The sequence below is a fragment of the Erpetoichthys calabaricus genome, chromosome 10 (genome assembly GCF_900747795.2).
Source record: "Erpetoichthys calabaricus chromosome 10, fErpCal1.3, whole genome shotgun sequence".
Lineage (NCBI taxonomy): Eukaryota > Metazoa > Chordata > Cladistia > Polypteriformes > Polypteridae > Erpetoichthys > Erpetoichthys calabaricus.
Window position 1 is genome coordinate 35,592,947 of NC_041403.2, and position 14,046 is coordinate 35,606,992.

The 14,046-nt window shown below is 34.7% G+C and overlaps 1 protein-coding gene across 1 annotated transcript in view; it reads left to right on the forward strand.

The window, feature by feature from the left end:
* Positions 1–13,580, forward strand: part of wdr47a (WD repeat domain 47a) — a 43,921-nt gene extending 30,341 nt beyond the window's left edge. The window contains 6 exon segments of the mRNA XM_028811068.2: positions 866–1,023; positions 1,680–1,849; positions 2,584–2,754; positions 4,050–4,181; positions 5,747–5,965; positions 12,436–13,580. Coding sequence (XP_028666901.1) covers positions 866–1,023; positions 1,680–1,849; positions 2,584–2,754; positions 4,050–4,181; positions 5,747–5,965; positions 12,436–12,578 — 993 coding nt within the window. The 3' untranslated portion in view covers positions 12,579–13,580.
* Positions 13,581–14,046: the final 466 nt, after the last annotated feature.

A 14,046-nucleotide genomic window follows, 5' to 3' on the forward strand; every position in this document is an offset into this window, starting at 1 on the left:
ACAAATATTGTACATGTTTACAAACTGATAGTTTTAAGCAACCACAACATGCCTTGAAACTGAAATAAAAATGGTTCTAACTTAACCAATGCATACATCAGAAAACGGACTGTAATTTAGGTTAAACAATGACAATATTTTGAGTTAAACGATGGAAAAACATTCATACGTCACATGAGCCAATTCTTTTGTCCCAAAGAGAGTGCATTTTATTTTATATTATACCATCATGTTTACATGACGCAGCAGAAACATTCCTATTTGTAGATTCTTTTCTTCCAAAAGGCTTCTCATTGCAGTCTTACTTGAAAATTCTATGATTTTATATTATCTTAAATTCACTTGGAGCCTGGTTAAGAGCTTAAATGGTTTTACCTGGCAGTGTATGTTTTACAAAATTTTCCAAAATCATTTTCATAACATGCATGATAAGACTGCCTGATGAGAATAGCTCATCAGTGTACAATATGTACAGTATTAGATGTACAATAGATATCTACAGTATAGATGCACATTAGTCCTAATACTTTAACTCCAATGTAGTTATTGTTAATTGCAATTTTCAGAGCTACTTCCTTGTAACAAAATTAAACAATTTTAACTGACATGTATAACCTGGTGAATTTGAATTTCAATGCTTATAGGGCCTAATTGTAATTACTACATATATGCCTAAGTTATGGAAAAGTTTAAAAAAAAAATACATAAACCTGCTAAGCCTTTTATATAAATCCTATAATATAAAAAATACAATACAAAAAACTTTTTTCAGTTGTTATGTGTTTCTAATTATTGTTTAAATCAGCAATATAATCAGCAGTCTGCTTAATATAGCTCTGAACTTGTGCCTAATTTGTTTGTTTAGAATGAAAAACCTAAAACTCAGTTTGTTGCCATAAACATCCTTGAAGACACCCAAGCTGTCCGAGCTGTTGCCTTTCATCCTAGTGGTGCTTTTTATGCTGTGGGCTCCAATTCTAAAACGCTGCGAGTGTGTGCCTATCCAGAGGTTCTAGATCCAAGGTAAGAACGGCTAAAGCGTTGTGCAAAAATGATTGTATTATAAGTGTTTTATATAAATAATGTTGTGATAGCAATTTTATTATGACTGAAAAACATGTAACGCAAGATAACCCAAGAACAAAGTTGATTTTTAAATTATAACCTGTATGAACTGGTTATAATAATCTAACATACTTGTTTATCATAACAAGGTCTGTTTTGGAAAAATTGAATACCTGAACTTCCCAGGTAGAAAGTGTAGATCCTCTTTAATTTCAAAGTTTTCATTTTAAGTAGCAAGGTGATTTGTGAGGATAAGACCATGTCATTGCCATGATATGGAGACTGCAGAAATGGCAGTGTCCAGCCTTTTTTATTTACAGTGCACTCATCATTGTGAGCAGTATCATAAGGAAATCTACAGAGAAACTAGCTGAATTACAGCATAGCATCAATTTAGTAAGTCAATTCAAAATGACACTGATTAGAAGCTTTCCTCTTAATATGTTAAACCGAAAAGTAATTTTTATTGATTGATAATAGCAGTAAAAGCATGGCTAGACATATATATACACACATTGAAATTGATGTAGCATCTTTGTATGTTTGTCTCTGTTGTTTCAGATGTCAGAATGTACACATTTTAAATTTCATTCTTCTCTGTTATATTTTCACAGTTCAAGCAGTTCCCCTAAACAGCCTGCAGTGCGTTTTAAAAGGAACAAACACCACAAAGGTTCTATATACTGTGTGGCTTGGAGTCACTGTGGACAGCTACTAGCTACAGGCTCAAATGACAAATATGTGAAAGTATTACCATTTAATGCAGAGTCCTGCAATGCAACTGGTGAGACAGCATCCTTTAAATGTAAATTAATTGGGTCCATTTTCAAACTCACTTGGTAGTTAGTTTAGAGACAAAGGAATTCAGAGGTTATCCTGCTACTGTTACTAGCAGAAAATGCTGAACCATTATAGATCACTACATACATAAATTTTCACTGGGAAAATTTAGAAGCACTAGTCTACTTAACATCATGCATTTGAACTTTGGCAATAACATTACAAGAACATGGAAGAGAATTCAGACACTACTGAAAAAGTAGCCTAGTCTGCAATGAAACCTAATTTCATCCTACTAGAAGCAACAGTATCTCTTATTTGTTTTGAATGCAATTGTCCCCTTTTTATGTGGTAACAGTTTTTACAAGGATCTGCATATTTTTCAAAGCAATATGTTGTTACATTTATTTGTGATATCTTTCTGGTTTTCAAAAATGCCCCACTCTTTTTCTTAATAATTTAGTTTTTTGTGGTTTCATATTACTTGACTGTACAATATTTTAATAGTAAAATGGGTGCAGTATCTTCTGTTATCTGGTTTATTGGACAATATCATTTATTTTTGAGTCAAGAATAATGCTAATACTGTTGCCATATTCTTGAACAGAGAAGGAACATTGTTTGCAGCCAAAGGAGCTTATTAAACATTTTTTAGATATTGTGTTGTAAAAGAAATTAAATAATTTTAAGCATATTCTTTATACACTTTCCAATATCTGTTGCTCTTTAATTCCACAGGCCCAGATCTAGAATTCAGCATGCACGATGGCACTATCCGTGATCTAGCATTTATGGAGGGACCAGAAAGTGGAGGCGCCATTTTAATAAGTGCTGGGGCTGGAGACTGTAATATCTACACCACTGATTGTCAGAGGGGCCAGGGTTTACATGCTCTGAGTGGTCACACAGGTGTGCTTCTAATGTTATATCTTTAGCACTTTAAACTTATAAGGGCAATTAATTTATACATGCCGATAGATTACTTGTTAACTTTTCAAAGAATCATAGAAACATGCTTTTAGAAAAATCTACTTTTATGCTGATTTAACCTTATCCTATAAGGTAAGTCAGCACTTGTCAAAGCAGTCATAATATAGGTACATTTACAAGTGTAACTGCCGTATGGCAGTAGACATTCTAGGCAGTATGCTAATGGCAAGTTTAAGTACATTAATTACATGTTTCTCAAATTGAGATTTTGTCTTTCCAGTTGAGTTGGGAATACAGAACATCATGAAAACACTCATACTCAAGACAAGCCAAATGTCAGTGTTAGTCAACAGTGTAGCAAGCCCAGGCCCAGGAGATAATGTTTGTTACTGTAACGTTATTGTTTGCAGCTCTGTAGAAACGGCCGGGCACATATTATCTGCTACATGTTAGCAAAAACCGTGAGATGAACTAACCACGCAGACTTAAGATTTCCTGATTATATTACAAAATCAAATACCCGCTGTCAATGTCATCAAAAGAATACTTTGCAAAAGCTGCAAAATAAAATAGTAAAAAGTGACATTAAGAATACTGCTGTATTGTATCAAAGTGAGCAAAAGAGAGATATCACCATTACTCTGGCGTGTTTTCTGTTCAAGTTCAAGTTAGTTAGCAACATTTTTTTCATCAGTTTTTACTGACAATATCTATTAGTTGTTGCAACACTTACTCGAATCCAGATTTTACCAGCATCTGATGCTTACAAGGAGGTCTCACACATGGATTGCTTGCTTTTTTCCTGTAGCCACTGGCTAGGCAAAGTTCTTCATAATCATTCTCTCCTTAAACATATTCATCAGTAGGTGATCATTACCCAATGCACCACAGGGTGTTGAAAATAAAGGAAAAAGAAATTCTAAATATGTACATGAACATTAGACAGTTACATTTTTTTTGGTTGACTGTTGAGCTAGTGTACTTAAAAGCATGTCCTATTTAGGATACTATGTCACGTAACATGTGTCCACTGTCATTTGTTTGGTAATAGTGAACTACAGATAATAATAAATGCATCTCATATTATAATATCTTTATAGTTTCTTTATCATGTACTTGCTAAATTAAATTTTTTGATTTAGAATTTTCATTAATTTTAAGTATATTGCTACTAAAGTATTTGGTTAATGAATAGTTTATTGGTATACTATAAACTATGCAAGGCACTGGTCTTGAATGGGACACTAGGTTATTATCATTAATTTCCTTTTCAGGTCATATTTTATCATTATACACTTGGGGAGGATGGATGATTGCCTCTGGCTCACAAGACAAGACAGTCCGTTTCTGGGATCTGAGAGTGCCGAGCTGTGTCCGAGTTGTTGGAACAGCTTTTCATGGATCAGGTATTTTACCAAAAAAAAAAACACTGCTGTTTTTTTTAACGTATTTACATTGTTTTATATTTGCCATCCCATTAACAGTCATATTTAAATGCAAGCGTAAAGGCTTGCTGACAGTCCTGATGTATACTAATTCTTGGGAATTACTGAAAGTTGATAAATTACTGTTTAGATAGATAGATAGATAGATAGATAGATAGATACTTATAAGTGACCAGTAGGACTGTCAACTATGACTGGAAATTACCATTGAGATTTTCTTGTTGAAAGAGTAAAATCAAAATGTACTTTAATTTCACTTAAGAAGTGTAGTGTGTTTTAGTGTCCTTTCAGCATTTTTTTTTCAATTAACTTTTAACATTTACAAAGGAAGTGTTATAATATGACAGTCAAACACATAAACAAAAAATAATTTCAATCAGACATGCAATTAATCTGTAATATCACAGAAAGAGTTCAAATGTGTAATTAAACACCACACTAAAAATCTCACCCTTATCCTTGCAGAGAACGTTATTAGTAATAAAAAGTGGTCCATTGTAGCATGCCTGATATCAATTTAGTCAATAGGAGTTAAGCAGAGATGCTGGCAGGAGCCCACAGATGTGTTATAGAATAACATTAATGAATTCTTGCCAGATTCTAAAGAAGCTCTGCACAGTTCCACATGATTTTTTCTAGTTTAAGATAATATATCATCTTCCTATGGAGTGTGCATTAGGATTCTTGCAACTGAGCAGCGTCAGTAAACGTTTTAGCAATGTAGTGTAGAAAGTCACAATCGGTACATCACTAGATAACTCAAATTTCTGTTAACTTTTAAATTACATTTATACACTTTCTGTGTCTTGAAAGATTTCTAGATTTGACTGATATTTGTAATAGCACTTAGCTTTCTAGCGTAAACATTTGTAATTCCAGTGTGTAAGACTTTACATGTATTTATGTTAAGTTTGATTTGCTACATAACACAGGCCTGTATTCTCAGAATTGAATATAGTTCAAGGTTGCAGGGGGCTGAAACTTATTATGGCAGCACATGAGTGTAATGTAGAATTTACTTCTGGTCACAGCATCACTTCATCACAGAGACATTCTTAAGCTCACACTTGCACTGGTCCATTTAATTTAGTTTGAGATGATGTACCTGGAGAAAAACTCACAGAATTATTTACAACCTTAATGCAAATTCTGTCCAGCTAAATGTATAAATAGTATTTCTTAACCCTATATGACATTTATTAACTGTAGGCTACGGTTTGTATAACTAATACATGTTGGAAATTATGTTGTGGAATGGATTTAAAGACTGCTTGTAACAGGTCATGCTATATTGCATTTTGTAGAGATAGTAAGTAAAATTTGATAATGTAACAATTTGTTTAAATCTAGAATACTTTCTATAAAAGAATCCTATTATCTATTTTCGTGTCATGGCCATGTAGACTACGTTTTTGTACTGTAACTTGATTGATTGTTCGTTTCTTTTCTTAAAAATACATTATATCTGAGAGCCATACATAATAAAAAATGGACAGACTTACAGTAAATGAATACATTTTCAACAGGTAGTGCTGTAGCCTCGGTTGCTGTAGATCCCAGTGGCCGTCTACTAGCTACAGGTCAGGAAGATTCCAGCTGCATGCTGTATGATATTAGAGGAGGAAGAATGGTACAGACGTATCGCCCACACAGTAGTGATGTTCGCTCTGTCCGGTTCTCACCTGGTGCTCACTATCTGCTGACAGGCTCTTACGATACAAAAGTGATGATCACAGATTTGCAAGGTAAGCATAAAATTATGTTGTTGACTGTGTCCTTATTTGAATAATTTTTCCCCCTTTTAATTGTGTAATTCCACTTTGTCTTGTTGTTTTATTTGCAGATTGTTTTATCAGAAGTAGTATTATTGTCCTGTCTGTTCATGTTCTCACACTACACATTTTTCCAAACACATTCCCTGCTCCTCCTTTTTGCAGCCCCTTCATGTTCCACACTGTAGTGTAATTATTAGAACTTCACATAACTTAGATACTTTTTGTACTGTTTGTTGTTTCTCCTAGTTCTTTTATAAATTTTTTTTTATAAAGTTAATTAAACTTTTCTGCCCCTTTTCTATAATACCATGTTCATATCTTACTTCTAATTTTAAGTTTTGTTGTTCTAATATAATTTAAATAATGATTTTAAACCAGCCAGTCAGTTTAAATATTTTATACAAAAAATTCTGTTCTGTGAGACTTTACCTTGACTCTTGGAATGATCAGTTTCTTTGTTTTTCAGTTCCTTTTTGTAATACTAATCTTACAGAGAACAGTAAAATGCTCAAACAAAATAGTTTATATCATGTCCATCTGTCTTTGTCTCCTTAGTATTTCTATGTTTTGTCAAAACTTGTTATCATTATTTAATTTTCTTTAATAATGCAAATTTCATTTTTTCTCCCTAGTTCTTCCATTGTTACTCTAATATTCTACATTTCTGTTATACACTGGTCTTACCTTCATTTGTGTTTCTTCTTCTTCTTTTTCTTCTTCTTTTATTAATATCTTGTCATTCATAACACACAAATTTCTTTTTAGAGAATCCTTTTGCTGTATTCCTGGAAATACTCTTTTTTCATTCTTATTTACTTTTGTTTTAGTAATCTTTAAACAACACTGCATGATTAAGAGTAATGACCTTTTATTTTCTTTGCCTTTTTTTTATTATCGAAATTATTCATTACCCACATATGTTTTGTCATGGAATCTCACCATGATCCATCCCAAGTTCCACATTTTGCACTGTTGTACCTGCTGATCGTCAGCTGTGAACCCACTCCATCTGGATCACACCTCAGAGGCGGTTCCTTTACAACAAGAGCAAAAGAAGAACTTTTATGGCAACACCCTTTTCCAAATGCACTGGCTCACTGTTGTTTTTTTATTCCAAAAAAGCTTGATAAGGTGTTACAGACAGCACCTGTGGCAAGATACCATAACGCTCACTGCAGTATGCTTTTAGATGGGGCGGGACATGTGGCAACTGGGAAACCAATAGGGTCATTCAAGAATCCAAGCAGGAATTTATCTCACCAGTCTTTATTCAGTGCACACGACCAGACTGACTGCAGAACACTTAACTTTTGCTATAGTTGTCACAGCTGCAGTATTAGGGCCCATTCACACCTTAGCATTTTTCTAGTGTTTCAGCTTTAGACCAGAAAGTTTCTAAACCACTTGAATAATTTTTTCCCATTATTTTCAATGACACTATTGACACCTATGCATTTTAGCCGCAAGCAGTTTAGAAAACCCCTGCAAGGAGCACTTTTCTAGTATTTTTGGCCAATTATTGAAATCAGCAGTAATACTCATAAAATGCTGGTAAAAGAAAACAAAGAGTGTTTGGAAGTGTTTTTACAGGACGTTAATGCCTCATTTGGATGAAGTAGCATATTGAAGATAGAAAAAAAAATGCACCTGTGTACATTGGTCTTTGAGTGACAGCTATTGAGTGACATATAAAGGTATAATTAAGTGACAACAATTCAATAACAGTTATAGGCATAAATCTGGTTTTAAACAGGTTAAAGTTTAGTTTGGTTGTTTTAACAAAGGCAGCGTGGTAGCAAAAACTAAGAAAACACATTTATTCCTACGCGAAGTAAATGATATCCATCCCAATCCGATACCCCGGGTGGACAATGGCTGCTGTGCCACTAGATGACACAGTTTCAAAATATTTATAGCAAATAACTGGATTAAAACTAAACAGATACTTTATTAATATGCTTCTGTTACCATACTGCACGCAGAACACTCTTTTCTCATTGTCTCTGTGATTGAGCCATGCTAAAGATCGGCACATTTTCCACAGTGTTTGCTTCTACCTTTATACCCAGCACTGTTGCTATAATCAGTGGCACCCAGTGACTTTTTTTTTATGTGAAATAATGCAATTATTTTTTTTTTCTTCACAAATCAATAGTTATGTGTTTGCATGCTTATTGACAACCATGTGTAATCCTGGAATTTTTCCAAATGCTGCTTGCTTTATGGAAGAGTCCTGAATTGCTCTCTTGACTCCCTTTGCTGCAGAACAGGGTGTATCTAATATGTGCACTTATGACACTGATGACACCAGTGCTTCAGTGCTGTGATTGGAGGAGGTGGTCAGATTGCTAATTTGCAATTTGCAAGGGAAAGTAATTGAATTTGTATCTTTCTGCTAAAGATGCATTTAAAGTTTCCAGTGTAAATGCAGTTTGTGCAGAGTGTGCTTATAGCCTGTCTGTGTAAAGTCGGATACATATGCCTAATGTGTGCAGAATATTTACAAGTGTTTAATCATGTTGTTCAAATTGTTGGCAAAGGAATGTCCATCAACAATGTAGTTAATTAATCATTGATTGCTGATGGTATTGCCTATCAGCACAAGCCTAGTTAAAGGTAAGGATGCCTGCATGGAACCAAATAAATAGGTACACGACTCGCAGTCAGCCCCAGTTACCAAGGGAGTAAAAATAAAAAGAGCAGCATTGACCACATTGACCAAGTCCTGACTAACCACACCATTACTTGCTTTTTAGCAATGTTTGATTAAAAATAATTGATTAATCATTTCTATCAAAGCATGAAAGAGGTGTTAGGTTAATGAAGGAGGCTTTACAAATGTTAAGGGAAAGACCATCTGTAAATTTCTGCAAGAGCACAAAGTCATTCTAGGTTCAGTAGTACCTAAAGAGAATAACAACCAGAGGACAGGGTTAAAGAGTATGAAAGAATCAAAAATATAAAGATAAAGCTAACATAGCTCATGTAAAACTAAAACTAGGACTACATAATTCTACCAAAAAGTTAGCCTTTATATTCATTCTCTGGTTATGCTTCTTCCTCTTTACTGTTCATTCTAACTTTATTTGAGCAACACTGGAGCACCACAAGGAACAGTCCTGTCTCCTTTTCTCTTAACTCTGTACACCTCAGACTTTAAATATAACAGAAGGTCATGTCATTTGCAGAAATTCTCAGATGATTCAGCACTTATGGAGATAACATGGGATGAGTATTGGAGTCTGGTGGAGAAGTTTGTTTCTTGGTGCTAAGAGAATTTCCTGCAACTTAACATCAGTAAACCAAGGAACTGTTTATTGACTTTTGCTCCACCAAAGAGCCTCTATGTCCAGTCACTATTCAGGGAGTGGATGTAGTGGATGTAGTCCACTCCTACAAATACCTGGGGGTCTACATTAATGACTAGTTGGACTGGTCTCACAATACGGAGGAACTATATAAGAAGGGGGTGAACAAGCTCTTTTTCCTTAGGAGACTTTGTTCCTTTAATGTGAGAAGTGACATCCTTCACATCTCCTACAACTCTGTGATGGGCAGTATGATTTTCTATGCTGTGGTATGCTGGACTGGTAACATCATTTCAAGTGAGGCCCACTAAATCAACAGACTAATTAAAAGGGCAGGCTCAGTTGTAGGATGCACTGTTACCCCCTGGAGGTAGTGGCAAAGGAGAGGATTAAAACAAAACTGAGTGCCATTATGAGTAATGTCTGCTATCCTCTTTGTGACACACTAACACTGAGGACTTTTAGTCAATGAATCTTTCAACAGAAGTGTGTCAAGAAACGCTACTGTGGCACCTTTATACCAACAGCAGTACGCCTGCATTATGTCTCACGGGGAATGCCAAGTCAAGACTTTTCTTTCTCTTAAATTTTTCCTGCTTTATAGTAATTGTAGTGTGTGGACCGACCAAAGTGTCTTTTTTATTTATTATATTATTTATTTGTTTGTTTATATTTTTCTATCCATTTATGTATTTATTTAAAGAACATCTATAAAAAAACAAATTTCCCCCTGGGGACGTATCTATCTAATCTATCTTCTGCACCACTTTCCTCCTTATTTGTTAATTTTTTTCCCTTTCTGCATACATTCTCTCACGTTCTTCAACCTCTGTGTCATTCTTTTTGACTTCCATCTCTTGTTTTTCTGTTTATTGTACTCCTTATTTTCTGTATTTCCTTCAGTTTCCTATTTCCCTTCCAACTTTACTTGACCATTCTGCACAAGTCTCTTATTTAGTGCTTTATCATTCATATCTATGCTACAGTCTTCTACTAAACTTTCATATTTTTCTTTCTCCTTAGTACTGCTCATTATTTTTGTCTTTTCTTTTTGTTTGCTTCTTTCTGTCTTCCACCTTTTCTTCTGCATTGTCTACATAAATGAAGACAGCCCTTACACAAATTCCACTCAACTGTATCTTGACATTTTTTGCCTTAAGGCCTATTTTGTCACAGTTTCTACATGCTTGGATGTTACATCTTATGTGGCCTTCACCGCCATACTTTCTACAATGTCTTAACCAGTATCTGCTAAATCTCATACCCACACTGTCACCTGTGGAGTCCCACAAGGATCAGTCCTTGGGCCAACCCTCTTTAATATCTATATACTACCCCTGGGTCACATCATCCGCAAGCATGGAGTTTCATTCCATTGCTATGCTGATGATACGCAGCTCTATGTGAGACTGGATTCGACTTCTCTTACACCTCCATCAACTTTTTTCTCTTGCTTGGATGAGATTGAGGCCTGTATGTCCAAGAACTTCCTCATGCTGAACAGCACCAAAACTGAAGCTCTTTTAATTGGCACCCCCCATCAACTTCGTTCCTCTGTAAATTGTATTTCCTTTTCTGACCGTACTATTACCCTCTACCCTTCTGTTACAAATCTGGGTGTCAAGTTAGACTCCCATCTGTCATTTGATATACATATCCATCACCTTTGTAAAATTGCATTCCTTCATCTCCGAAACATAGCCAACCTCCGTCCCTACCTCTCCCTCTATGATGCTGAAAAGCTGGTTCATGCCTTTGTCTCATCCAGACTGGACTTTTGTAATGCACTCCTCATCGGGATACCCAACAAGAGCCTTCAAAAGCTCCAACAAATTCAAAATAGTGCTGCAAGAATCCTGATGAGGGTGTGGAAATATGAACATATCTCGCCAATCCTTCGGTCACTTCATTGGCTCCTTATCCATCTCCGTATTGAATACAAACTCTGTTTGTTTAGTCACCAGTGTATCCATGGAAATGCTCCACAATATCTTAAAGAACTCCTTATATTACAATCCACTACAAGAAACCTCCGTTTTACAAATACCCACCGCCTTTGCCCCCCTGTGACCAAACTTCATACAATGGGTGGCCGAGCCTTTGCAGTCGCTGCTCCACGGTTCTGGAATGCCCTACCAGAGAGCCTGAGAACACCGCAGATCGTGGGCTGTTTTAAAAAACAGCTAAAGACTTTTCTATTTAGGAAAGTATATTAACAAGAATGCTATAATTATTGTTGTTTTATTCTGTGTTTTTATCTTGCCTTGCCTTTGTTTAATCATTTTATGTTGCACTTTGAGATTTACTGCTAATGTAAAGTGCCCCTATAAATAAAATGCATTATTATTATTATTATTATTATTATCTGATGCTGTTCTACTCCACTTAGTGATCTGATTGCATGCATGTTTCTGTCTAAATGTTTCAATTTACTCTAAATTCTGTAATATCAGGTTTTAATCTCACCACCGTTCAAAACTTGATGTCTCTGTTGAAGTAAGCAGTATGTTGTCAGTATGCAGAAAGTATGGTTAAATTTAATATGAAAAAAAATAGTTGTGCAGCATTTTTTCAGTAAAGGGTGACACTAATTTCCTCAGTCTTCTCTAATTTTTGAAATTCTCTTTAAACAAATCTATACATCTCTCAAACACATTGTTTACTGAAAATCAGATTTTTCAAATATTTCTCTGGCCTGAATACAACCCAAGATCGTCTGTGAAATGACTTGGCTAATTGTTTCTTCATAATTCTAGTTTCTTTACATCAGCTGGAATGCGACTCCCATTTCTTTTTCTTTTTTTTTTTCCTCTCGGACTATCATAATTCCTTGCCTATTCAGCATTCCTCTTCCTATTTCCACCATGAACCCATCTTAATATCAGATCCAATTTTATGATGGTCCTGTGTTAATTTGGAATATTTCTCCAATCCAGTACTTTGCTCTCTTGGCCTTGAAAAACTCTAGATTGAGTCAACAAACTCCATCTTAGACAAAAGGCTGACAACAAACAGGAGTTGGTTGTTTTGCTTAAAAGATTTTAAGATAAATGGAAGCTGATACTATTTGGAGGTGTAAATATCTTGTCATTTTTTAAGATTTATTCATTGTTTTATCCTCTCTTTCCCTAGGGGACCTCACAAAACAGCTTCCAATTACAGTTGTTGGAGAACACAAGGACAAAGTGATACAATGCAGGTGGCACACACAGGATCTTTCGTTCTTGTCTTCTTCTGCAGACAGGACTGTAACTCTGTGGACATTCAACGCATGAAATAATTTCAGCAAAGTACTTTTGCAGCTGAAGCACAGAGACTCCAACAAAATAACGACACTGACATGTTTCTCAGAGGGGAAAGTGCAGATAGGCACATACTGTATCAATATGCGTCTCTCTATCTCTGCTTATGCTGATGGGCCTATTTGTATTATTTCATTATGCTTCCAGTCTTCCACCTGCATTCTTGCTTCTGTGACTGATTATAGTCCTGTTGCCCACTGTCCACAGTAGCTGTTGTTTGTCAATGGTGCACTCAAGAATTAAGGTTAAATGACGTGTTTAAAGGTTTTTTTTTTAATTGCATCCCCTTCTTTTTTCTGTCAGCAACTGATAATGTAGACTAGAATGCACAGAAATACAAATACTGCCCAACATCATGTAGGTTTTATGTCCCAGAAACCACTGAAGTGCTATGATTTTAAATTACAAATAAGTAGATCCTCTTGGATTTCCTTGTTAGACACATACTAATTGAATTATACATAGTGCCTTGGTGAAGTCAGTCTCCATAGCTTTATTAACAAAGATTTATGCCTCAGCATTTCATTCGTGTAAAGAAGGTCTACAGAGCGCTCTAAGATCAAATTAACAGTGAATGGTGATGCCTAAAGGCAGTTCTAAAAACTGAAGGTCAAATTTGCATTTCATTACATTACATATTATGAGATATCAGACTCCTTGGTAATCTTACACAAATCATCTACCACAAGGAAACATCTAGATATTTCTATCAGAATCATGGGTTTTACTATCTTCAGAAATCATTGAATTTAGTTGTATTTTTTTATTTCTGATGAAGTTATTACCTCTAACCAAATTGTTTTGTAATGTATCAATATTTAATAAGTAGTAAATATCTTCTTTGTAGAGTAAATGATGTACCATATAATGTCAGAAATTCATCAAGTTGTTATTTTTCTAAGTGTAATACTGTAACTATGTCAGATTTACTGTTGTTAATTGTTCCTATCAGGTTTATGGAGAACAAACAAGGAGTTTAAACTTCTGTAAGTGAGGTTCTGCTTTCTGAGAATACTTTAATTATAATATGTTGAGTACAGCATGACATTCCACATAAGCATGATTAACAGGTAATACATTTTCTCTAATTCTGGTCTTCATTATCCTTCATTTAATTGTTTTTTAACTATGTTTTATTTGCACTTTGTTAAAAAAAAAAAAAAGTACAATTGCAATTATTTCAGAATTGCACAGCATACTGTATTTATGCATTCAATTTATTTTCTTATTGTACAGTGTCTTTAGTTTAACTTAAGAATTAAAGTAAATGTTGATTTATTATATTTAACTTATTTGTAATTCAGCTTGGTTTTGTTTGTGTATATAATATATATATATATATATATATATATATATAAAATATCAGATGATTGTGCACTTACCATAGTTACATTTTTAAATACTGTTTAAAAGGTGACAGTAACTAATAGTATGATGGAAG